This window comes from Salmo salar, chromosome ssa08 (genome assembly GCF_905237065.1).
Source record: "Salmo salar chromosome ssa08, Ssal_v3.1, whole genome shotgun sequence".
NCBI classification, from domain to species: domain Eukaryota; kingdom Metazoa; phylum Chordata; class Actinopteri; order Salmoniformes; family Salmonidae; genus Salmo; species Salmo salar.
Genome location: NC_059449.1, coordinates 20082379 through 20106273, shown reverse-complemented (window position 1 = coordinate 20106273; position 23895 = coordinate 20082379). Strand labels below are relative to the sequence as shown.

Genomic DNA, 23895 nt, shown 5'->3' with positions numbered 1-23895 from the left:
AATTATCTTGGGGCTGTTACATATGATATTAAAAATATATGTTAACAGCTAGCCTTTTTTCTCCACTTCCCCTCTATATCTTCCTGGTATGATAGTGTCCTTTCCATCATCACATATAGCAAGCCCCATTCCCTGGACAGGAGGACTGTGTTGAGATATACTCTGGACAAGATGACCATGTAGAGACATGGAATGATTTATTTTGTGCTGCAGAAAATATTTTAACAATAACCACTGTAACAATCTCTCACATGCGCACAAGTACGCACACAAGTATGCTAACTTCTTATATTTGTTATATTAGCATAGCCACTACTACCCGTGTCATTTTGTTGATACTTCCCCAGAGTTAACACCTACAGCTGTCACACAGACAGAGACACACAGATGACTCAGAGACAGAGATATCACTAGAAGCAGATACTTAACGTATAGAGGGCTTGCAGATGACGTACGACGCCTCCTGGCGGCCATGTTGGAAGACCACCACATTAATTCTAGAAGCAGAGACTTAAAGTATAGTAGACCTACATAGAAAGAAAGACCCAGGCATTGTTGAAGATGTCAATGGTCATCTATGCTGAACCAGATATGAACAAGAAGGTCAAGTTTGACAGAGGTGAGATGGAGGAGATGATTGTGGATATCTACGTCAGTGCAGACACCCTGAGAGATGGTGAGACCAGCAGCAAGAGAGAAGAGACAGCAGACACTGCTTCTAATACTGGACCAGGAGACCAGCACTTGTATAACACACACACACACACACACTATACTTTTATGTTTTGTGTGTGTGTGTGTGTGTGTGTGTGTGTGTGTGTGTGTGTGTGTGTGTGTGTGTGTGTGTGTGTGTGTGTGTGTGTGTGTGTGTGTGTGTGTGTGTGTGTGTGTGTGTGTGTGTGTCCACAGAGCCTGATAGCTCAGAGAGGAGGCCCTTCCTAGTTGTTGCAGTATGTCTGGGGCTGCTGTGTGTTCTCCTTCTGGCTGGGATCTTTATCTTGTCTGTGTACTGTGAGTTTGTGTCCAAGTTCGTTGCTTATCATCTTGTTGTAAGAAGTGCTGGTTACTACTGTAGACTTATTTACATGGTGTTTTACCTAGTAACTATGTGTTTATACTTTGCAGATAACAGAGCCCTTAAACATTCTGAGGATAAAAGGAACACCTTGACCCAGAGTTTCTCCGTTTATAAAATCAACGCAACTGAAGAGAGAGACCAGTTACAGACCAGATACAACAACCTGACTAAAGAGAGACCAGCTAGAGACCCGATACAACAACCTGACTAAAGAGAAAGACCAGTTACAGACCAGCTACAACAACCTGACTAAAGATTAAGTCCATATTCAGGCAAAGCTTTTTGTGATAGGTGAGATATAACTGTGATTAATTAGAAGTAAAGTCAACAGTAGTTAAATATCAATGGGTTTATGAGTTTAAAGATACTGGCTAAGCTTCTCAATGTGTTCGCCTTTGCTCTTCAACAGAGCCGCATTGTCAGGAGGGATGGAGATTCTTTGACTCCAGTTTGTACTTCCTCTCTACTGAGAAGAAAATCTGGGAGAGCAGACAGGACTGTCTGGAGAGAGTTGCAGACCTGGTGATGATAAACAGCAGAGAGGAACAGGTGAGAGAGAGAGAAAGAGAGAGAGAGGGCGGAGCAAGTATAATTTTCATCAGTACACAAATATATGTGCAGTATTTTGTTTACAGTATTAGACTGTAAACTCTCCTTCCAGACTCACATTAAGCATCTCCAATCCAAAATTACATTTAGAATCGCCTTCCTATTTCGCAACAAAATATCCTTCACTCATGCTGCAAAACATACCATCGTAAAACTGACTATCTTACCGATCCTTGACTTCGGCGATGTAATTTCCAAAATAGACTCCAACACTCTACTCAGCAAACTGGATGTAGTCTATCACAGTGCCATCTGTTTTGTCACCAAAGCCCCATACACAACCCACCACTGCGACCTGTATTCTCTCGTTGGCTGGCCCTCACTACATACTCGTCGCCAAACCCACTGGCTCCAGGTCTTCTATAAGTCTTTGCTAGGTAATGCCCCGCCTTATCGCAGCTCACTTGTCACCATAGCAACACCCACCCATAGCACGCGCTCCAGCAGGTATATTTCACTGGTCATCCCCAAAGCCAACACTTCCATTGGCAGCCTTTCCTTCCAGATCTCTGCTGCCAATGACTGGAACAAATTGCAAAAATCACTGAAGCTAGTCTTATATCTCCTTCTTTAACTTTAAGCATCAGCTGTCAGAGCAGCTTACCGATCACTGTACCTGTACACAGCCAATCTGTAAATAGCACATCCAACTACCTCATCCCCATATTGTTATTTATCCTCTTGCTCTTTTGCACCCCAGTATCTCTACTTGCACATCATCATCATCATCAGCACATCTATCACTCCAGTGTTAATGTTAAATTGTAATTATTTCGCCTCTATGGCCTATTTATTGCCTTACCTCCCTACTCTTCTACATTTTCACACAATGTATATAGACTTTTCTATTGTGTTATTGACTGTACGTTTGTTTATGTGTTACTCTGTGTTGTTTGTGTTGCACCGCTTTGCTTTATCTTGGACAGGTCGCAGTTGTAAATGAGAACTTGTTCTCAACTGGCCTACCTGGTTAAATAAAGGAGAAATAAAAAAATACAAATTATAAATATCTTAAATGTGACATCTTTATCTTTCTCAACAACAGATATTTATCTTCAACCTCCACATGAGAGCCTGGATTGGTCTGACTGACTCTGTTACTGAGGGGACCTGGAAATGGGTGGACGGCATATCACTGACCACAGAATGAGAGATTTGACAATTTTACCTTGTGATATGGAGCAACAACAAACAAAAAAAATACAGTATATTGCTTCCATGTTCATCAAAATGTATGTTTCAACTCATGAATGTCATTCCATGCTAACTATAGATGTATCATAATATTTTTTAGATTAAAATGTCGTTATATAAAAAATAAATATCATCATTAATGGCCAAGTCTTGATAATGGTATGATCATCTCTGAAATCTCCATCCCTAACTACAACATTTTCAGACAAGATAGAACGGCCAAAGGGGGCGGTGTTGCAATCTACTGCAGAGATAGCCTGCAGAGTTCTGTCCTACTATCCAGGTCTGTACCCTGATCTTCTTTGAAAAACCACCTCTTTAAAAACAAGTCTCTCACCGTTGCTGCCTGCTATAGACCACCCTCTGCCCCCAGCTGTGCTCTGGACACCATATGTGAACTGATTGCCCCCCATCTATCTTCAGAGCTCATGCTGCTAGGTGACCTAAACTGGGACATGCTTAACACCCCAGCCATCCTACAATCTAAGCTTGATGCCCTCAATCTCACACAAATTATCAATGCACCTACCAGGTACCACCCCAAAGCCGTAAACACGGGCACCCTCATAGATATCATCCTGACCAACTTGCCCTCTAAATACACCTCTGCTGTTTTCAACCAAGATCTCAGCGATCACTGCCTCATTGCCTGCATCTGTAATGGGTCAGCGGTCAAACGACCTCCACTCATCACTGTCAAACGCTCCCTGAAACACTTCAGCAAGCAGGCCTTTCTAATCGACCTGGCCCGGGTATCCTGGAAGGATGTTGACCTCATCCTTTCAGTAGAGGATCCCTGGTAATTTTTTTAAAAATGCCTTCCTCACCATCTTAACCTCTTGACGGTCGCCTAGGATAGGGGGCGCTACAGCGATTTTTGAAAAAGATTCGTGCCCATTTTAAACGGCCTCCTACTCAAACTCAGAAGCTAGGATATGCATTTAATTAATACTTGTGGATAGAAAACACACTAAAGTTTCTAAAACTGTTTGAATGGTGTCTGTGAGTATAACGGAACTCACAGACAACCCCGAGACAGATCGTAACAGGATGTGGAATTCTGAATTGCGGACTCAACTTTATCACTTTGCCTATAAATCACACCGTGAGCTATGGTTCATTGAGCACTTCCTATTGCTTCCACTAGATGTCCCCAGTCTTTACAAAGTAGTTTGAGTCTTCTACTGTGAAAACGGACAGAATGAGAGTCTGTGGAAAGTGGTCACATGGGGAGGGCCATCACCATTATTACACCGGCGCCCCTGGCTACCCTCCCCTTTCGAAACGTTTAGAAAGACAATGCAACCGTCCCCCTTGAATATTATTGGAGCTCTGGTTGAAAAAGGCCCTAAAGATTTATGTTATACAATGTTTGACATGTTTGAACGAACTTAAATATTATTTTTCTTCCATTTTGGTAAGAGAGGCGTCCTGCGGACGACGGTACTTTTGGTGCAGCCTTCAGAACACGCTAACAACAACAAGCTATTGGGACATAAAGGATTAACTTTTTCGAACGAAAATACATTTCATGTGGACCTGGGATCCCTGGAAGTGCCTTCTGATGAAGATAATCAAAGGTAAGGGATTATTGACAATAGTATACAAGAGTAGATTTGATATGCGATTGTTCCAAGATGGCGCTGACCTGTAACAGTAGCCTATTTTTCTGAGTATCGCATCCCCTTTTATCGCAAAGTGTGATTACCCAGTAAAGTTATTTTTAAATCTGGCATTGCAGGTGCTTTCAAGAGATGTTCATCTATAAATCTTAGAATGACAATAGTACATTTTAAAAATGTTTTTGAATAGTAATTTAGTAAATTGTAGCGCTGTTTCACCGGATGCATTTGAGGGAAAATAGTTAGTCAACGTCACGCGCCAATGTAAAATGCTGTTTTCATATATAAATATGAACTTTATCGAACAAAAGAATGCATGTATTGTGTAACATGATGTCCTAGGAGTGTCATCTGATGAGGATTGTCAAAGGTTAGTGCTGCATTTAGCTGTTTTTTTGGTTATTTGTGATGCATGTGGTTGGTCGGAAAATGGCTATGTGGCTACTTTTACGATATACTCCTCTAACATAATCTAATGTTTTGCTTTTGCTGTAAAGCCTTTTTGAAATCGGACAACGTGGTTCGATTCAGGAGAGGTGTATCTATAAAATGGTGTAAAATAGTCATATGTTTGAGAAATTGAAGTTATAGCATTTATGAGGTATTTGTATTTCGCGCGATGCGATTCCACTGGCTGTTGACTAGGGTGGGGTTCCCAGACAGGTTAAAGGAAGTCAGTGTTATGGCTAAATATGAGTTGGCACAGCAACGCTTACTGAAATTAGCAGAAATTATAATACAATAGGTGTTCCAGCAATAACTTCCCTAACCTTCTGTGTCCCAAATGGAACCCTATTTCCTACATAGTGATGGACCCTGGTCAAAAGTAGTGCACTATACAGGGAATATGGTGCCATTTGAGATGTACCCTTAATGTCATTATTCATATTCCATGTAGGTCTTATGTACTGTATCTGTCCTGAAAACACAGGCCACTTTTCATCCATGGATATAAGGTCACCACAAGTACAACAGGACATCTATAAAGAAAAAGGCTTCATTTTAAACTTCAAGAACATCATTTTATTTAATCATACATTCATCATCTGTTCATTTTCTGAAAAAGTTCAAATTAGGTGAAGGTTAGGGTCAAGGTAAGGGTCAGTTTTAGGTTTTGTCTATTTCCGCTTGTCAATGGGATGCTGGTCAGAAAAGTCCCTCATGTTGGGTATAATACCTACTTTTATAAGTGTTTGTCTCCCCCTACTGGCTGTTTTCTACAAGCTCAGTTTATTCCTTCTATTATTGTGACCTTGACACAGAGACAGCTAGAGGAGTCATCTTTATATCTGTGCTATTCATGCATCTGTGACAACATGGGCAGCACTACTGAGGCTACAACACATAGGAAAACCCATCCAGTTGACAACTTTGACTACTTTAAAATGGTGGAAGGTTGGTGGAGCCCATGCTATCTTCTCAGTTGAGAGGAAGTAGAAACTGAGAGTAACCTAACCAAGGGGGTGAAGACCGAATCTTTCGGACGCTACTGGCGTTTTCTTGAGTCATGGGCTGACAAACACAGCTGTAGCTCTGCCACCTTCCACCGCAGATGTGGACGGGCGAGACTCATCCCATGCCATATCTTGTTAACTTCCTCTTTTTGGTGACAACACCAGAATGAATCATAAATAACCTTCCAAAAACATTCAAAAAAGGAAGAAAGATGTCAGGGAACAGAATGAAAAGGGACGGAGAGGACGTTACACACAACTGTCTGGTCTATAAGTCTGCGTCCCAAATGGCACCCTGTTTCCCTATGTAGTGCACTATATAGGGAATAGAGTTCCATTAAGGACTGTTCAGGTCTGTTTCTTGTTGGTGGATAGAGCCTTGAAACATCCTGTCACCTGCTGTGGTCCACAGACAGAGAACAGAGAGGGAGAGGGTTGTGACCTCATTACACACCATGATGAGTGTGTAGCAGACAGGTCCTCTGGTGCTTGGTGTTGCCATTGGTCACCTACACGTTGTCCCTTGTACAGTGAACGTTGTGTTTCACGGCTTTCATTAGCAATGTTGTTTGTACTCTCTCAGTACTTCTCTGCCCTTGTGTGTGTCCAGCTCAAACTGTTTTAATCATCCAATCACATTCAATTAGGAAGCTGGGAGACCTTGTTAATAAAACATTTTTTCCTTAATTTATTAATCTGTGACTTTGTTATTCATATCGTTAAAGTGATGATCATAGGTTAATAATTGGTCCCACTTTTTGTTTTACTAAGCATACGTCTGTGGCAAATCACATGACGTGATTCTCATAAAAATAATGAAAAATCATTTTCCAGAGTACAATACATCTACATACTCTCCTCTAAATCTAAACACAATATGTTTGATCTCTTCCTAATTCTCTTAATGTTCTATTCCTCCTCAATGTCTCTCTCGGACACTAAGGCTCTATCTCAATTAGACTTTCCTAGATTCCTCTCCTCCTCCCTCCTCCCCTCCTTCTCAACTCTATTAGAGAAGAAGGTTCAAGGTCCCTCCGCTACGATTATATGTGTTTAGAGAAAGAGTCAAAGAGAGAGGATGTGAGGAGGACTCTAGTAAGGTCTAATTGAAAAAGAGCCCTTAGGCAACTCTGTAATGCAACTTGTTCTCCTCTTTGGTGTGTTCATCTCTCACTAACCACCAGGTGAAATCACCACCTAACCATTCATTACTATATGCAACCATCAATATGAGAGAAAGAGAACCATTTGCACATCGTTACAACATTGTATATATCCTCTCTAGGGTAGGTGGCACCAAATCGTCCCACCTACGTAACAGCCAGTAGAATCCTGTGGCGCGTTATTCAAATACCTTAGAAATGCTATTACTTCAATTTCTCAAACATATGACTATTTTACAGCATTTTAAAGACAAGACTCTCGTTAATCTAACCACACTGTGTGATTTCAAAAAGGCTTTACAACGAAAGCAAAACATTAGATTATGTCAGCAGAGTACCCAGCCAGAAATAATCAGACACCTATTTTTCAAACTAGCATATAATTTCACAAAAACCCAGAAGACAGCTAAATGCAGCACTAACCTTTGATGATCTTCATCAGATGACACACCTAGGACATTATGTTATACAATACATGCATGTTTTGTTCAATCAAGTTCATATTTATATCAAAAACCAGCTTTTTACATTAGCATGTGACGTTCAGAACTAGCATACCCCCCGCAAACTTCTGCCGAATTTACTAACAATTTACTAAATTACTCATGATAAACGTTCACAAAAAGCATAACAATTATTTTAAGAATTATAGATAAAGAACTCCTCTATGCACTCGATATGTCCGATTTTAAAATTGCTTTTTGGTGAAAGCACATTTTGCAATATTCTAAGTAGATAGCCCGGCATCACAGGGCTAGCTATTTAGACACCCAGCAAGTTTAGCCTTCACCAAACTCCGATTTACTATTATAAAAGTTTGATTATCTTTTGTTGTCTTCGTCAGAATGCACTCCCAGGACTGCTACTTCAATAACAAATGTTGGTTTGGTCCAAAATAATCAATCGTTATATCCGAATAGCGGCGTTTTGTTCGTGCGTCCCAGACACTATCCGAAATGGTAAATCAGGGTCGCGCGCATGGCGCAATTCGTGACAAAAAAATTCTAAATATTCCATTACCGTACTTCGAAGCATGTCAACCGCTGTTTAAAATCAATTTTTATGCCATTTATCTCGTAAAAAAGCGATAATAATCCGACCGGGAATCTGCGTTTAGGTAAATAGACGAAAGAAAATAAAGCACGGGGTCGACTCGTGCACGCGCCTAAGCCCATTGTCCTCTGATAGGCCACTTGCCAAAAGCGCAAATGTGTTTCAGCCTGGGGCTGCCTCGATATCATTCAGCTTTTTCCCGGGCTCTGAGAGCCTATGGGAGCCGTAGGAAGTGTCACGTTACAGCAAAGATCCTCAGTCTTCAATAAACAGAGACAAGAAGAACAAGATCTTGTCAGAGAGGGCACTTCCTGTAATGAATCTTCTCAGGTTTTTGCCTGCCATATGAGTTCTGTTATACTCACAGACACCATTCAAACAGTTTTAGAAACTTTAGGGTGTTTTCTATCAAAAGCCAATAATTATATGCATATTCTATTTACTGGGTAGGAGTAGTAACCAGATTAAATCAGGTACGTTTTTTATCCGGCCGTGTAAATACTGCCCCCTAGCCCTAACAGGTTAAAATAATTGTTATGTTTCTTGTGAACGTTTATCGTGAGTAATTTAGTAAATTCACCGGAAGTTTGCGGTGGATATGCTAGTTCTGAACGTCACATGCTAATGTAAAAAGCTGTTTTTTGATATAAATATGAACTTGATTGAACAAAACATGCATGTATTGTATAACATAATGTCCTAGGAGTGTCATCTGATGAAGATCATCAAAGGTTAGTGCTGCATTTAGCTGTGTTTTTTTTTTGTGACATTATATGCTAGCTTGAAAAATGGGTGTCTGATTATTTCTGGCTGGGTACTCTGCTGACATAATCTAATGTTTTGCTTTCGTTGTAAAGCCTTTTTGAAATCGGACAGTGTGGTTAGAAAAAGGAGAGTCTTGTCTTTAAAATGGTGTAAAATAGTCATATGTTTGAGAAATTGAAGTTATAGCATTTTTAAGGTTTTTGAATTTCGCGCCACTCGATTTCACTGGATGTTGACTAGGTGGGATGATTTCATCCCACATACCCGAGATAGGTTAACAGATGTACAGGAAGTGGATATATAGGGCAGGAGATGTAATAATGCTCAATGCTTTTCTTTATTGGTTTTAACAAAAGCTGCTGTGCACATGACAACAAATGCAAATTCACTGGCAGAAGAAATATTAACAACATAAACAAACAATGTGGGTATCGTTTATAACAGGACAGATGACTAAGATGGCGCCGGAGAAGAAGGCAGACGTTTTACATGTTTTTTTGTTTGTTTATTTGCATTGTCTGTAACTTATTTTTTACATAATGTTGCCGCTACCATCTCTTATGACTAAAAAAAAACTTCTGGACATCAGGACTGCGATTACTCACCAGGACTGGCAGAATCCAATTTTTCCTTTAACGAGTCTAACGAAGCCAAGGCGAACGATATACTGCTTTCTCGGGAACAGGCCCAGATCTCCGTGATTTGCATGAATAGGTGGAGGAGAAAAAGGGACAGGAGGGCAGGCTGCCTTCTGAGAATTCGTAGGCGATCTAATAAACCCCCACTTCCTTCCATTCTGCTATCAAATGTGCAATCTTTGGACAATAAAATAGTTGATCTACGCGGAAGATTTAACTACCAACGGGACATTCAAACTGTGATATCTTATGCCCCACGGAGACGTGGCTGAACGACGACACTATCAATATACACTGCACCAGCAGGATGGAACATGGTCGGTGGCCTATGTATTTTTGTAAATAACAGCTGGTGAACAATATCTAAGGACGTCTCGAGCTGTTGCTCGACTGAGGTAGAGTATCTCATGATAAAATGTAGACCACACTACCTACCTAGAGAGCTTTCATTTGTATTTTTCCTAGCTGTTTACATACCACCGCAGTCAGAGGCTGGCACTAAAACAGCATTGAATGAGCTGTATTCCGCCATAAGCAAACATGAAAACGCTCACCCAGAGGCGGCGGTCCTTGTAGCCGGGGACTTTAACGCAGGGAAACTTAAATTTGTATTAACAAATTTCTATCAGCATGTTAAATGTGCAACCAGAGGAGAAAAAAAAACTCTGGACCACCTTTACTCCACACACAGAGACGCATACAAAGCTCTCCCTCGCCCTCCATTTGGCAACTCTGACCATAATTCTGTCCTCCTGATTCCTGCTTTCATTTTTGCTTGTAAGCAGGAACCACCAGTGACTAGATCAACAAAAAAGGGGCCAGATGAAGTAGACGCTAAGCTACAGGACTGCTAGCACAGACTGGAATATGTTTCTTAAACCTCATCATCACCCTTCCCCTCTAACCAGGGACTGATTCAGGCCTGGAATACTGATAGAAAATACACCACTTTAATGAATCACAGAGAATAAAGGAAAGCAGCGCTACAGTGAACCCAGTCCAGGGTTTCCCAACCCTCTCATCAGGGACCACCATACATTTCACATTTTTGTTTTAGACCTAATCTGGCACACCTGATTCAGTCTACTATCCATCAACCCCTTGACTAATTGATGCAGATGTGCCAGTCTGGTCATTTCCGAGGACAGGGTTGGAAGGTACCGCACCAAGTATGCAACCCTGGTCCTGGAGTGCTGCAGGCACTTCATGTTTTTCATTTAGCTGACCTGGAAGACCAGGTGTTGAATTTAGGCAATCACTGAACTGATCAATTAGCTAAGTAGCTCAGTATGGTCTCTAGTTGTGACAAAATCCTGCAGTACCTGCAGCTCTCCAGAAACAGGTTTGCCTAGTCAGAGCTTAGTCTGCCAATCATTCCTTTAGCTTGTGGAGTTAAATACTGCCCTCTTCTGGCTGCTGTGCAGAATGAGCTGTGTCAAGTAACTAAAGGCCTCTGGGTAAATTAGTGTGTGTTTGGTTTTCAGTGGTCCTCATCTGACACACCTGATTCAGTCTAGTAATCATCAACCTCATGACTAATTGATGCAGGTGTGCCTGTCTGGTGAAGCCAGAGGAGAGAGCTGGGAAGTACTGCACCTTGTAGGCAGCCGGGGTCCTGGAACGGCGCAGGAACTTCATGTTTTGAATTTAACCGACCTGGAAGACCAGGTGTGTTGAATTTAGGAAATCACGGAACTGACCCCTACTGTGTGAGACTGGTTTTGAATAGCCCTAGTCTAAGTTTTCTCTGTCAATCATGCCTTTAGCTGGTTAAGTGAAATGCTTCCCTCTTCTGGTAACTGTGAAGAATGCTCCATGTCACTGCGGCCTACCTAGACCGAAGCATCTGTCAACCCTCTATTTAAAATGTTTGTTTCCCCAGAATCCAACTCCTAAATAAGTGTGTGGCCCATTTGCAGGTGTGAGACATTCATATGAATTTAAAACCCCCTTTGGCAGATCAATTAAAGATCAATGACTAAAATATATCCTTGATTGTTTTACTATTTGATGTTCATTGTCAACCTCCCTCTTAGGCAAACCACCTAGACTGTGTCTGACATCTGTCTTGAATACTGCTGACTAAAACTGCTGTGTTCTAATCATACTACATACTATTTAGAATGTAGCCTGTCGAGCCGGTCAGATCTCTCACGTTGTTTCGCTATGTCGTGTCATTTGTATCATTAATGCGATGACGATTATTTTATCAACTCAATTAACTACCACGTTCAATTATTACGCAATTAAATTAATCATATAACTAATGAAGTAGTAATCTTGGGGCACCATGGAAGTTTGTTTGTTTAATGATTTACTGTTTCCTGAATTCACTTAATATCAGAATATATCATCATTTTATCATCCATTAATTATTTTTTACCTCATTAGTCTCATTCTTAATGTTGCAAAATTCTTGGATATCTGCACAAACCCTAGCATAAATGTGAATCAGAGATATACAAATTGGCTTAAAAACATTTTACATTGTAAAGGGCTTGACATAAATGTATCTTTTTTATTTGGTCTGTAACACCATGGGCCAAATAGGTAACTGTAAATGGCAATGTATTGTTATGTATTATGCAAGACACCACTCTACAAAATAAAATGTGTTATTACCAGAGAGAATTAGACAATGTAGGGTTCCCCTCTGCCTGTTGGCTTATTTGCATATTCAAACCTGTCTCAAAATACAACATCGCCCCTTTAATTAAGACATAAGCTTTTAACCGTACTGGTTTTTCAAAGACAGCTTGAAATGTATCCTACACATTGTGTGTTCTTGGAGGAAGCAGTAACTCCCCATTACTGACCTACACTAATGCATAACTAATGAACACGAGGGGAGGCAGAGAGCTGGTTTCAAGCCGCAGGGCGCAGCAGGTGTTTATTGCAAAGGACCACAGGAGGAGGCAGGTAGCTGGGTCCAGGGGCAGCAGAAGGTCATACACAGGGGGTTCAAAAAGGCAACAGTAAAGGAAGGGAAATGGCTAGTGACGTAGTCCAGGAGATCAGGAAATAGGTAGGTAACAGGAAATTCAATAGGATAAAGTACATGCAGGGAATAGGCAAAAGGCATTGTTAGTGAGGCAGGCAAAATCTATCATATACAGGAAGAGTAACTCATGGGAAACCCAGCACTACGAAGCCATGTGTCACAAAACAAACAATACCTTACAGTGATGGGATGCAAAGAACTGAACTAAATAGTGTGTGATAATGACCTACAGGTGTGTGAACAGGTGATTAGAATTCAAGTGATTGGGATCTGGGGAGTGAGCTGCGTTCAGGTGATCTATGTGTTTGAGAGTGTGAGCTGGAAAGTGGGCTGGAAAGTGAGCTGCGTTCAAGGGATCTATGTGTTTGAGAGTGTGAGCTGGAAAGTGGGCTGGAAAGTGAGCTGTGTTCAGGGGATCTACGTGTTTGAGGGTGTGAGTTGGAAGCAGACATTACAATAACTGGGCTAATAACTCATCAAGCAAAGAATATCAAGAAATGTGCACACGAGCGACTGCGCTCTGATCTGAACTGATGTGAAATGCGCATTCACTCGCAGGTTATTTAAAGACCACTCGTGGTCAACCCCCTTTCAAGTAAAATTCTACTCCATTGTGCTCTGGGTCTGCCTACAACAAAAACACAGACTCAATCTTGCAAAGTTATATTTGTTTTGGTTTGTTGCATTGAAAAGAGGCTGATATAATATTGATTCGATCCCTTAAAAAAACGTTGATCTATATAGTGCAAACTAATGGGGCAGAACTCAGTGAAGTTCAACCTCTTCCATCTCTGTAGCACGCCGTTTCTTCCTGGAGGAAATGTGCAGCCTGTTTTTTTGGGCCTGTCACTTACAGTAGCAATAAGAAACTGTGTTTTAACCAGTGGCTATATGTATGAATCCTTTCCAGATAACAGATGCATCAAAGACTCTCGAGAGAAGCTTTTTCTCTTATATAAGCAATATGACTAAAGAGAGAGACCAGTTACAACAGCCTGACTAAAGAGAGAGACCAGCTACAACAACCTGACTAAAGAGAGAGGCCATCTCAGGCAAAGCTTTTTGTAATAGGGGAGATATAAACTGTGCTTAATTAGAAGTAAAATCAACAGCAATAGTATGTATATGGGTTTATGAGTATAGAGATACAGACTAAGTTTGTCAATGTGTTCACCTTTGCTCTTCAACAGAGCAGCATTGTCAGGAGGGATGGAGATACTTTGACTGCTGTTCCTACTTCCTCTCTTCTGAGAAGAAAACCTGGGGTTCCACCGTCCTTCCACCATTTCAAAATAGTCAAGGTTGTCAACTGGGTTGGTTTTTCTATGTATTGTAGCTGTAAGGGCACAGATATACAGATGAGTGGATCAAGGTCACAGTAATAGAAGGAATAATTTGTAAAGTGGTTGTTCCACTGGATATCTTAAGGTGAATGCACCAATTTGTAAGTCGCTCTGGATAAGAGCGTCTGCTAAATGACGTAAATGTAAATGCAAGAAACTGAGCTTGTAGAAAACAGCCAGTAGGGGGAGACAAACACTTATAAAAGTAGGTATTATACCCAGCATGAGGGACTTTTCTGACCAGCATCCCATTGACAAGCAGATTATAGACAAAACCTAAAACTGACCCTTACCTTGACCCTAACCTTCACCTAATTTTAACTAATTCAGAAACTGAACAGATTATAAATGTATGATTGAAGGTTAAAATTAAGCCTTTTTCTTTCTAGATGTCCTGTTATACTTGTGGTGACCTTTTATCCATGGATGAAAAGTGGCCTGTGTTTTTAGGACAGATGCAGTGCATAAGGCCTACAAAGAATGTGAATAATGACATGAAGGGTACATATCAAATGGCACAATATTCCCTGTATAGTGCACTACTTTTGACCAGTCCATCAATATGTAGGAAAAAGGGTTCCATTTGGGATACAGTAAGTTTAGGGAAGTTTTTGCTGCAACACCTATTGTATTGTAATTTCAATTGATTCAGCATGCGTTGCTGTGCCAGCTCATATTTAGCCATACCACTGACTTCCTTTAATAACAGCTTCCTGTAGGTGTGTCTGTCTGTCAGTGGTTGGTGGTTATTAGCAGACCTGTGCCACTGTATTAGGGTACACCATAGGAACAGCAAATGAAAACACATTCTTATTGGACAGGTACAGTTTGCTTTCTTCCATTTCTTTCCTAATGAATATGACCCACACACTTTAGCTGTGCTTGGATGACCTTGCCTGGCTTAATGGAATCAATAGAATTGTCCCAAATGCTCAAATTATTTTACAGATATTAGATCGTTTTTAAAACCAGGTCTGGTTATTAGTTATTTATTAAAGCATCCAGAGATATTATTAAGCTGTATATATTCAATATGTTAATCAGTAATATAGAGTGTAAAGAGACCATATAAGAGGGTGTGTGTGTCTGGTGTATGTATTTGTATTTATTATGGATCCCAATTAGTTCCTGCCAAGGCAGCAGCTACTCTTCCTGGGTCTAGCAAAATGATGGCAGTTATACCATTTTAACAACATTACAAGACATTCACAACAGATTTCACCACACATTAAGTGTGTGCCCTCAGGTCCCTACTCTACTACCACATATCTACAACACAAAATCCATGTGTATAGTGGTGAATGTTATCGTGTGTGTGTCTGCATTTGTCTCTGCCTATGTTTGTATGTGGGTGGAACAGTAAGTGGGTGAACTTCCCCCAGTAGACCAGGAAGTTCCTCAGGAATCAGATAACAAGGTGAAAAGAAGAAGAAAGTGTCCCAACTATAACCAGCCAGGACATGTTACTGTATAACCAGCCAGGACTTGTTACTGTACAACCAGACAGGACATGTTACTGTATAACCAGCCAAGACATGTTACTGTATAACCAGCAAGGACATGTTACTGTATAACCAGCCAGGACATGTTACTGTATAACCAGCCAGGACATGTTACTGTATAACCAGCCAGGACATGTTACTGTATGACCAGCCAGGACATGTTACTGTATAACCAGCCAGGACATGTTACTGTATAACCAGCCAGGACATGTTACTGTATAACCAGCCAGGACATGTTTCTGTTCCACAAATCCCCATCTACAACATGGTCAAAAGCAGTCAGCTTCAGACTCAAACACTCTGTACTGTGGGCCTCCTCTGGGTGAACGTTTAGTTTTTTACCCAAGCACTACACAGCTGATTCTAATCATTAAAGCTTGATGATGAGTTGGTTATTTGAATCAGCTGTGTAGTGCTAGGGTAAAATACTAAATGTTCACTAAGGGGGGCCCCAGGACCGAGTTTAGGAAACCCTGCTTTTTTTAAATGTAACTGCACTGTCCAATTTACAGTAGCTATGACAGTGAACGAGTACCATGTCATTGTTTGACGAAAGTGCACAATTTTGAACATGAAAAGTTATTCATAAACAAATTAGGCACATTTGTGCAGTCTTGATACAACATTTTGAACAGATATGCAATTGTTCATTGGATCAGTCTAAAAGTTTGCACTTACACTGATGCCATCTAGTGGCCAAAATCTAAATTTCACCTCGGCTGGAATTATACATTATGGCCTTTCTCTTGTATTTCAAAGATGATGGTACAAATATAATACAAAATAAAGTTTTTTTTGTATTATCTTTTACCAGATCTATTGTGTTATATTCTACTACATTCCTTTCGCATTTCCATAAACCTCAAAGTGTTTCCTTTCAAATGGTACCAAGAATATGCACATCAGTGCCTGAGGATATGAATTTTAGATGAAAATTGAAAAAAGGGGCTAATCCTTAAGATTGTTGAAAATGTCTGAGACAATCTATGACAAGCCAGATATGACAAATACGTTTTGACAGAGGTGGGATGGAGGAGAGGAATGTGGATATCTACATCAGTGCAGACACAGTGGGGGAACAGTGAGATGAGCACCACGACACATCTGCAGAAAGGCTAGCTACATGACAGTTACAACAACCTAACTGAGGAAACTACAGACAAGCTAAAACAACCTGACTGAAGTGAGAGACCAGCTACAGACCAGTCACAACAACTTAACTGAAGAGAGAGACAAGCTACAAACCAGTTACAACACCCTGACTAAAAGAGAAAGACCAGCTACAGAGGGAGAGAGATGATTTTGAAGTTTGGTACTACATCTAGACCAAGACTAAAAACTGGACAGACAGCAGACGGGACTGTATCAACAGAGCCTTGAGGCCTCAATTATCAATACTGCTACTACTTCACCCATCAGAGTCTAAGGCCTGTTTTATCCATAGTTTTCCACCATTTCAGTTCCCTTCACCGTAGAAACGGGCAACAGAACCTGAGGAACCTTAACCGTCCGAGCCACCAACGATCGCAGATTCACTTCTTCCTTCCCTGCCAGCATCTCCATGGTGACTGGGGGCGGTGGGGCCAACAGTACGGTGAGCCTTGTGGCGCCCACCAGCACCTCGTCAGGAACGGATGTAACCCTGTCCGGTGGCAGCAAAGTAAGGGTCTTGTTTCAACACTCTAAAATGGCCTCCTTTTCTCATATTTTCTCTCCCACACAGCCACTGATATGAACGAATTGGTGGCTGTAAGCTACCAGTTGTTATCAGCTACATTAGCTCTTGCTCTCTCTCTCCCTCTCCCTCCTTCTCCTTCCCTTCCTTTCTCTCTCCAGGTGACAGATTTTACCTCTCCCAGTGCGGACTACCAGGCGTCTCCTCCAAGGTACCAGCGTTCCGGTCTAGAAGCCCAGTTTCTATTGCACCTACAGTTTTGTTTTGGTACTGCAGTTTAACGGAGGCTCAGCCCAGAAAGACAATTTTCCATACACGGCCACATTGAGAATCCAAATGATAAAATTCCAAATAAGACGCTTTAGTCATCACATTTGTGCACAAAACATCCATTGAATTATTCAAATATATGTTGCTGAGACCAATGTTTTAAAAACATTTAATCTTCATCCAATGTCTGGCATGTTTTTGGATGACTTAATGACGTTGTTGCTGCTAACACTTTTCCCTGTGCACTGAGTGCTAGTGAACATGTGATATTGGGCAGTGTAAACTTCTTTGCCATCTCTATCTTTTACTAAGGATCTCTGCTCTAACGTGACACTTCCTACGTCGTCCATAGGCGCTCAGAGCCCGGGAAAAACCTGAATGTCGTCATCCCAGCCCCAGGCTGAAACACATTATCGCCTTTCTCAAGTGGCCGATCAAGGGACTCTGGGCTTAGGCGCGTGACCTGGCCGCCCCCGTCTTTGTGATTTTTTCCTCTGTTTGCCGAAAAGGAGATTCCCGGTCTGAATATTATCGCTTTTCTACGAGAAAAATGGCATAAAAATTGATTTTTTGATCAGGGATAAACTTGGTCGGTGTCTAAATGGCTAGCCGTGATGGCTGGGCTATCTACTGAGAACATTGCAAAATGTGCTTTCACCGAAAAGCTATTTTAAAATCGGACATATCGAGTGCATAGAGGAGTTCTGTATCTATAATTCTTAAAATAATTATGTTTTTTGTGAACGTTTATCGTGAGTAATTTAGTAAATTCACCGGATGTTTGCGGGGGGTATGCTAGTTCTGAACGTCACATGCTAATGTAAAAAGCTGGTTTTTGATATAAATATGAACTTGTTTGAACAAAACATGCATGCATTGTATAACATAATGTCCTAGGGTTGTCATCTGATGAAGATCATCAAAGGTTAGTGCTGCATTTAGCTGTGGTTTTGTTTTTTGTGACATTATATGCTAGCTTGAAAAATGGGTGTCTGATTATTTCTGGCTTGGTACTCTGCTGACATAATCTAATGTTTTGCTTTCGCTGTAAAGCCTTTTTGAAATCGGACAGTGTGGTTAGATAAAGGAGAGTCTTGTCTTTAAAATGCTGTGAAATAGTCATATGTTTGAAAAATTGAAGTTTTTGTATTTTTGAGGAATTTGTAATTCGCGCCACGCCTATCATTGGATATTGGAGCAGGTGTTCCGCTAGCGGAACGTCTAGATGTAAGAGGTTAAAACTGAAACTATGGAGATGTTGTCAGAACTTCTGCTTTTTCATTCTGAGTAACTATTCACAGTCAGCATAGATTGAACAAAGACCCCTATATCATCGGTGGCTCGTCACACAACGGGGGGAAGTTTCCCCTTGGTACAGATCTATGATCAGGTTTCTTTCCCCCAATCCTAACTTTAATCATTTGTGGAAGAAATATAAAACTGACATAAGATCAGCATCTAGGGGCATCTTCCCCCTACACCACCAGTCACAGAGTGAGATCCATAATGTGCTCTCCATTTTAAGGCTGGGGGTGCTGTAAACTCAGTCAGGCTATATGTCAATTAACATGATACCAATTTATTTTAGAACATGAAAAATTGGGACCCTGTGAATTCACACATACATCATATAGCATGATATAGAGTCATATCAGGTATTATATTATCAAACTAAGGCTGGTGTGAGTCACATGGTGGCCAGAATTGTGTTGATTTCACAATCTCCCGTTCACTGTGGTTGACTGACAAGGAGTTTCACTACTTAAAATCATACAGACGCAGGACAGTGCAGGGAGAAGACACAGCTACAGACGTATATTAGAGTTTAGGTTAGAAATAGAAGTTACTGTATTTGACCACAAGTGTGTTAAGATGTCAGAGGGAGTCTATGAAATCCCAGATGGATTTGAAGACGAGGAGCCTGATGCAATGAAGAACACGGACATTGATGACCAATTATATGTCAACATAAGAGCCTTCAAGCCCAGTCCAAGAGATGGAGTTGTTGCTTCAGGTAAGATTGCACGAACACACACACACACAAATTACACACACACACACACACACACACACACACACACACACACACACACACATTACACACAATATATTAAACAGGTGACAGTTACCCTGTGTTACTATACCTGTATTTGTCCTGATCTTGGATGATACAGTAAAACACATTACCAAAGATCTTTAATAATTCGTTATTCAGTACATTTTCAGTGATGGAAGAGACCATCTGGAGTTGCTGCAGTGTGTCTGGGGCTGCTGGGTGTTCTAATAATCTTTGACAGTCAGTCTTTGTTGTCAAGTTACGTACAAGCACAACATCAAATGCTCATGTTTGACTGATGTTCCATATGACATTTAATATATGTCAAAAGCTAGCCTTTGTTCTTCATTTCCCCTCTATGATCTACATCTTCCTGGTATGATAGTGTCCTGTCCATCATCACAAATAGCAAGTCCCATTCCCTGGACAGGAGGACTGTGTTGAGATATACTCTGGACAAGATGACCATGTAGAGACATGGAATGATTTATATTGTGCTGCAGAACGTGGTTTAAAAATAACCACTGTATCTCTCTCACACTCACACAACTACATACACAACTACGCACACAAGTATGCAAACTTGTAAAAAAAAAACGTGTTAGCATACCCACAACTTCCATGTTATTTTGTTGATACTTCCCTAGAGTTTACACCTACAGCTGTCACACAGACAGAGACACACAGATGACTCAGAGACAGAGACATCACTAGAAGCAGAGACTTAACGTATAGAGACGTACGACGCCTCCTGGTGGCCATGTTGGAAGACCACCACATTAAATCTAGAAGCAGAGACTTAATGTATAGTAGACCTACATAGAAAGAAAGACCCAGGCATTGTTAAAGATGTCAAAGGTCATCTATGCTGAGCCAGATATGAACAAGAAGGTCAAGCTTGACAGAGGTGAGATGGAGTAGAGGATCCTGGATATCTACGTCAGTGCAGAAACCCTGAGAAACGGTGAGACCAGCACCAAGAGAGAAGAGACAGCAGACACCGCTCCTAGTAATGGACCAGGAGACCAGCACTCAGGTAACACACACACACACACAAAATGTAACAGTATATTGTATGTGTCCACAGAGCATGGTAGCTCAGAGAAGAGACCCTTCCTAGTTGCTGCAGTGTGTCTGTGGCTGCTGTGTGTTCTACTGGCTTGGGTCATAGGCCTGTCTGTCTACTGTGAGTTTGGGTCCATGTTCATTGCTTATCACCTAATTGTAAGAAGTACAGGTTACTAGGCCTATTTACCTGGTGTTTTACCTAGTAACTATAGGTTTACACTTTGTAGATAACAGAGCCATCAAAGATTCTGAGGATAAAAGGAACAACTTGTCACAGAGTTTTTCCCTTTATAAGACCAACACAACTGCAGAGAGAGACCAGCTACAACAACCTGACTAAAGAAAGAGACCAGCTACAGACCAGATACAACAACCTGACTAAAGAAAGAGACCAGCTACAGACCATCTACAACAACCTGACTGAAGAGAAAAGCCATATTCAGGCAAAGCTTTTTGTGATAGGTGAGATATAAGCTGTGATTAATTAGAAGTAAAATCAACAATAATTATATATCAATGGGTTTATGAGTTTATAGATACTGGCTAAGTTTCTCAATGTGTTCACTTTTGCTCTTCAACAGAGCAGCATTGCCAGGAGGGATGGAGATACTTTGACTCCAGTTTGTACTTCCTCTCTACTGAGAAGAAAACCTGGAAGGAGAGCAGAAAGCACTGTCAGGAGAGAGGAGCAGACCTGGTGATGATAAACAGCAGAGAGGAACAAGTGAGAGAGAGAGAGAGAGAGAGAGAGAGAGAGAGGTGGAGCAAGTATCATTTTCATCTGTATACTAATATGTGTGCAGTATTTTATAAATATATTTCAAGTTACAGTTTTTATCTTTCTCAACAACAGACATTTCTCTTCAACCTCCACATGAGAGCCTGGATTGGTCTGACTGACTCTGTTACTGACGGGACCTGGAAGTGGGTGGACGACACATCACTGACCACAGGGTGAGATATTTTACCATTTTACCTTGTGATACAGAGATAAAAAACAACAAAGATATTTTGCTTCCAATCATGTTCATATAAATGTATATTTCCACTCATGAATGTCATTGAAGAGAACTATAGATATTTTATAGAAACGAGGTAATATTTACATTTGAATATAGCAAAATGTGTTGATGGCCCATTCTTGATAATGGTATGATCATCTTACAGAGTGTTTCTTTAAAACTGTAAAAACATAGGACTATGTATATAATTGAGGAGGATGTTTGTACCACAGTGTCTGACTGTCTGGATCTCTGTGTTGTTTAGGTACTGGGGGACAGGACAGCCTGATAATGGTCGTCTGTTCTCTTGGCAGGAGGACTGTGTTGAGATATACACTAGACAAGATGACCTTGTAAAGACATGGAATGATGACATTTGTGGCACAAATCATAACTGGATCTGTGAGAAAGGGATGTAACAATAACCCACAGTAACAAACATTCTACCTGTCTCTCTCTCTCTGTGTCTCTCTGTGTCTCTCTGTGTGTCTCTCTCTCAATTAATTTCGATTCAATTAAACAGGATTTATTGTCATGGGAACATATGTTAACATTGACAAAGCAAGTGAAGTAGATAATATACAAAAATGAAAAACAATAAAAATGAGCAGTAAACATTACACTCACAGAAGTTCAAAAAGAATAAAGACATTTCAAATGGCATATTATGTATATTTACATTGTTGCAACAATGTGCAAATGGTTAATGTACAAAAGGGAAAATAAATAAACATAAATATGGGTTGTATTTACAATGGTGCTTGTTCTTCACTAGTTGCCCTTGTGTGACCTGTTGCCACAAGACATCTTGCTGCTGTGATGGCACATTGTGGTATTTCACCCTGTAGATATGGGAGTTTATCAAAATCTGGTTTGTTTACAAATTCGTTGTGGATCTGTGTAATCTGAGGGAAACATGTGTTTCTAATATGGTCATACATTTGGCAGGAAGTGGAGGTTAGGGAGTGCAGCTTAGTTTCCACCTCATTTTGTGGGCAGTGTGCACATAGCCTGTCTTCTCTTGAGAGCCATGTCTGCCTACGACGGCCTTTCTCAATAGCAAGGCTATGCTCACTGAGTCTGTACATAGTCAAAGCTTTCCTTAAGTTTGGGTCAGTCACAGTGGTCAGGTATTCTGACACGGTGTACTCTCTGTTTAGGGCCAAATAACTTTCTAGTTTGCTCTGTTTTTTGTTAATTCTTTCCAAGTAATTATCATTTTGTTTTCTCATGATTTGGTTGGGTCTAATTGTGTTGCTGTGCTGGGACTCTGAGGTCTGTTTGTGTTTGTGAACAGAGCCCCAGGACCAGCTTGCTTAGGGGACTTTTCTCCAGGTTCATCTCTCTGTAGGTGATGGTTTCATTATGGAAGGTTTGGGAATTGCTTCATTTTAGGTAGTTGTGGAATTTAATGGATATTTTCTGTTTTTTGATAATTAGCGGGTATCGGCCTAATTCTGCTCTGCATGCATTATTTGGTGTTTTAGATTGTACACTGAGGATATTTTTGCAGAATTCTGCATGCAGAGTCTCAATTTGGTGTTTGTTCCATTTTGTGAATTCTTGGTTAGTGAGCAGACCCCAGACCTCACAACCATAAAGGGCAATGGTTCTATAACTGATTCAAGTATTTTTAGCCAGATCTTAATTGGTATTTTAATTTTATGTTCATTTTATGTTCATTTTGATGGCATAGAAGGCCCTTTTTGCCCTGTCTCTCAGAACATTCACAGCTTTGTGGAAGTTACCTGTGGCGCTGATGTTTAGGCCAAGGTATGTATAGTTTTTGGTGTGCTGTAGGGCAACAGTGTCAAGATGAAATTTGTATTTGTGGTTCTGGCGACTGGACCTTTTTTGAAACACCATTATTTTGGTCTTTCTGAGATTTACTGTCAGGGCCCAGGTCTGGCAGAATCTGTGCAGAAGATCTAGGTGCTGTTGTAGGCCCTCTCTCCCTATCTCTCTCTCTCTCTCTCTCGCTCATATAGTTATTATTTCAATAGTTGGAAAAGGTCCTGAATGGTTATCACTTAAAGCTAGGCATCCTGCTAGCCGGACACCTGTCGACAACTTCCGGTGAAATTGGAGGGCACGCAATTCAAATAAATAATCATACAAATTATGGATATTAAACATTTACGTACATACCAGTATCTTATATTGGTTAAAAGCTTAAATTCTGGTTAATCTAACTGCATTGTCTGATTTACAATAGGCTTTATAGCGAAAGCATGCCATGCGATTGTTTGAGAACGGCGCCCCACATCAAAATATTTTTCAACAAGCACAGGCTTCATAAAATCACAAATAGCGATTAAATATTCACTTACTTTTTGAAAATGTCCTCTGATTTGCAATCCAAAGGGTCCCAGCTACAACATATATGGTCGTTTTGTTAGATAA

At 40.7% G+C, this 23895-nt stretch overlaps 1 protein-coding gene across 1 annotated transcript; it reads left to right on the top strand.

Annotated features, from left to right (window-relative positions):
• The first annotated feature begins 561 nt into the window (after positions 1 to 561).
• Positions 562 to 22205, top strand: LOC123744169 (C-type lectin domain family 4 member E-like). Its single transcript, XM_045722617.1, has 4 exons — positions 562 to 676; positions 1488 to 1627; positions 21345 to 21445; positions 21758 to 22205. The coding sequence occupies exons 1-4, from the start codon at positions 562 to 564 to the stop codon at positions 21909 to 21911; spliced, it is 510 nt and encodes a 169-aa protein (XP_045578573.1). The 3' UTR covers positions 21912 to 22205.
• Positions 22206 to 23895: the final 1690 nt, after the last annotated feature.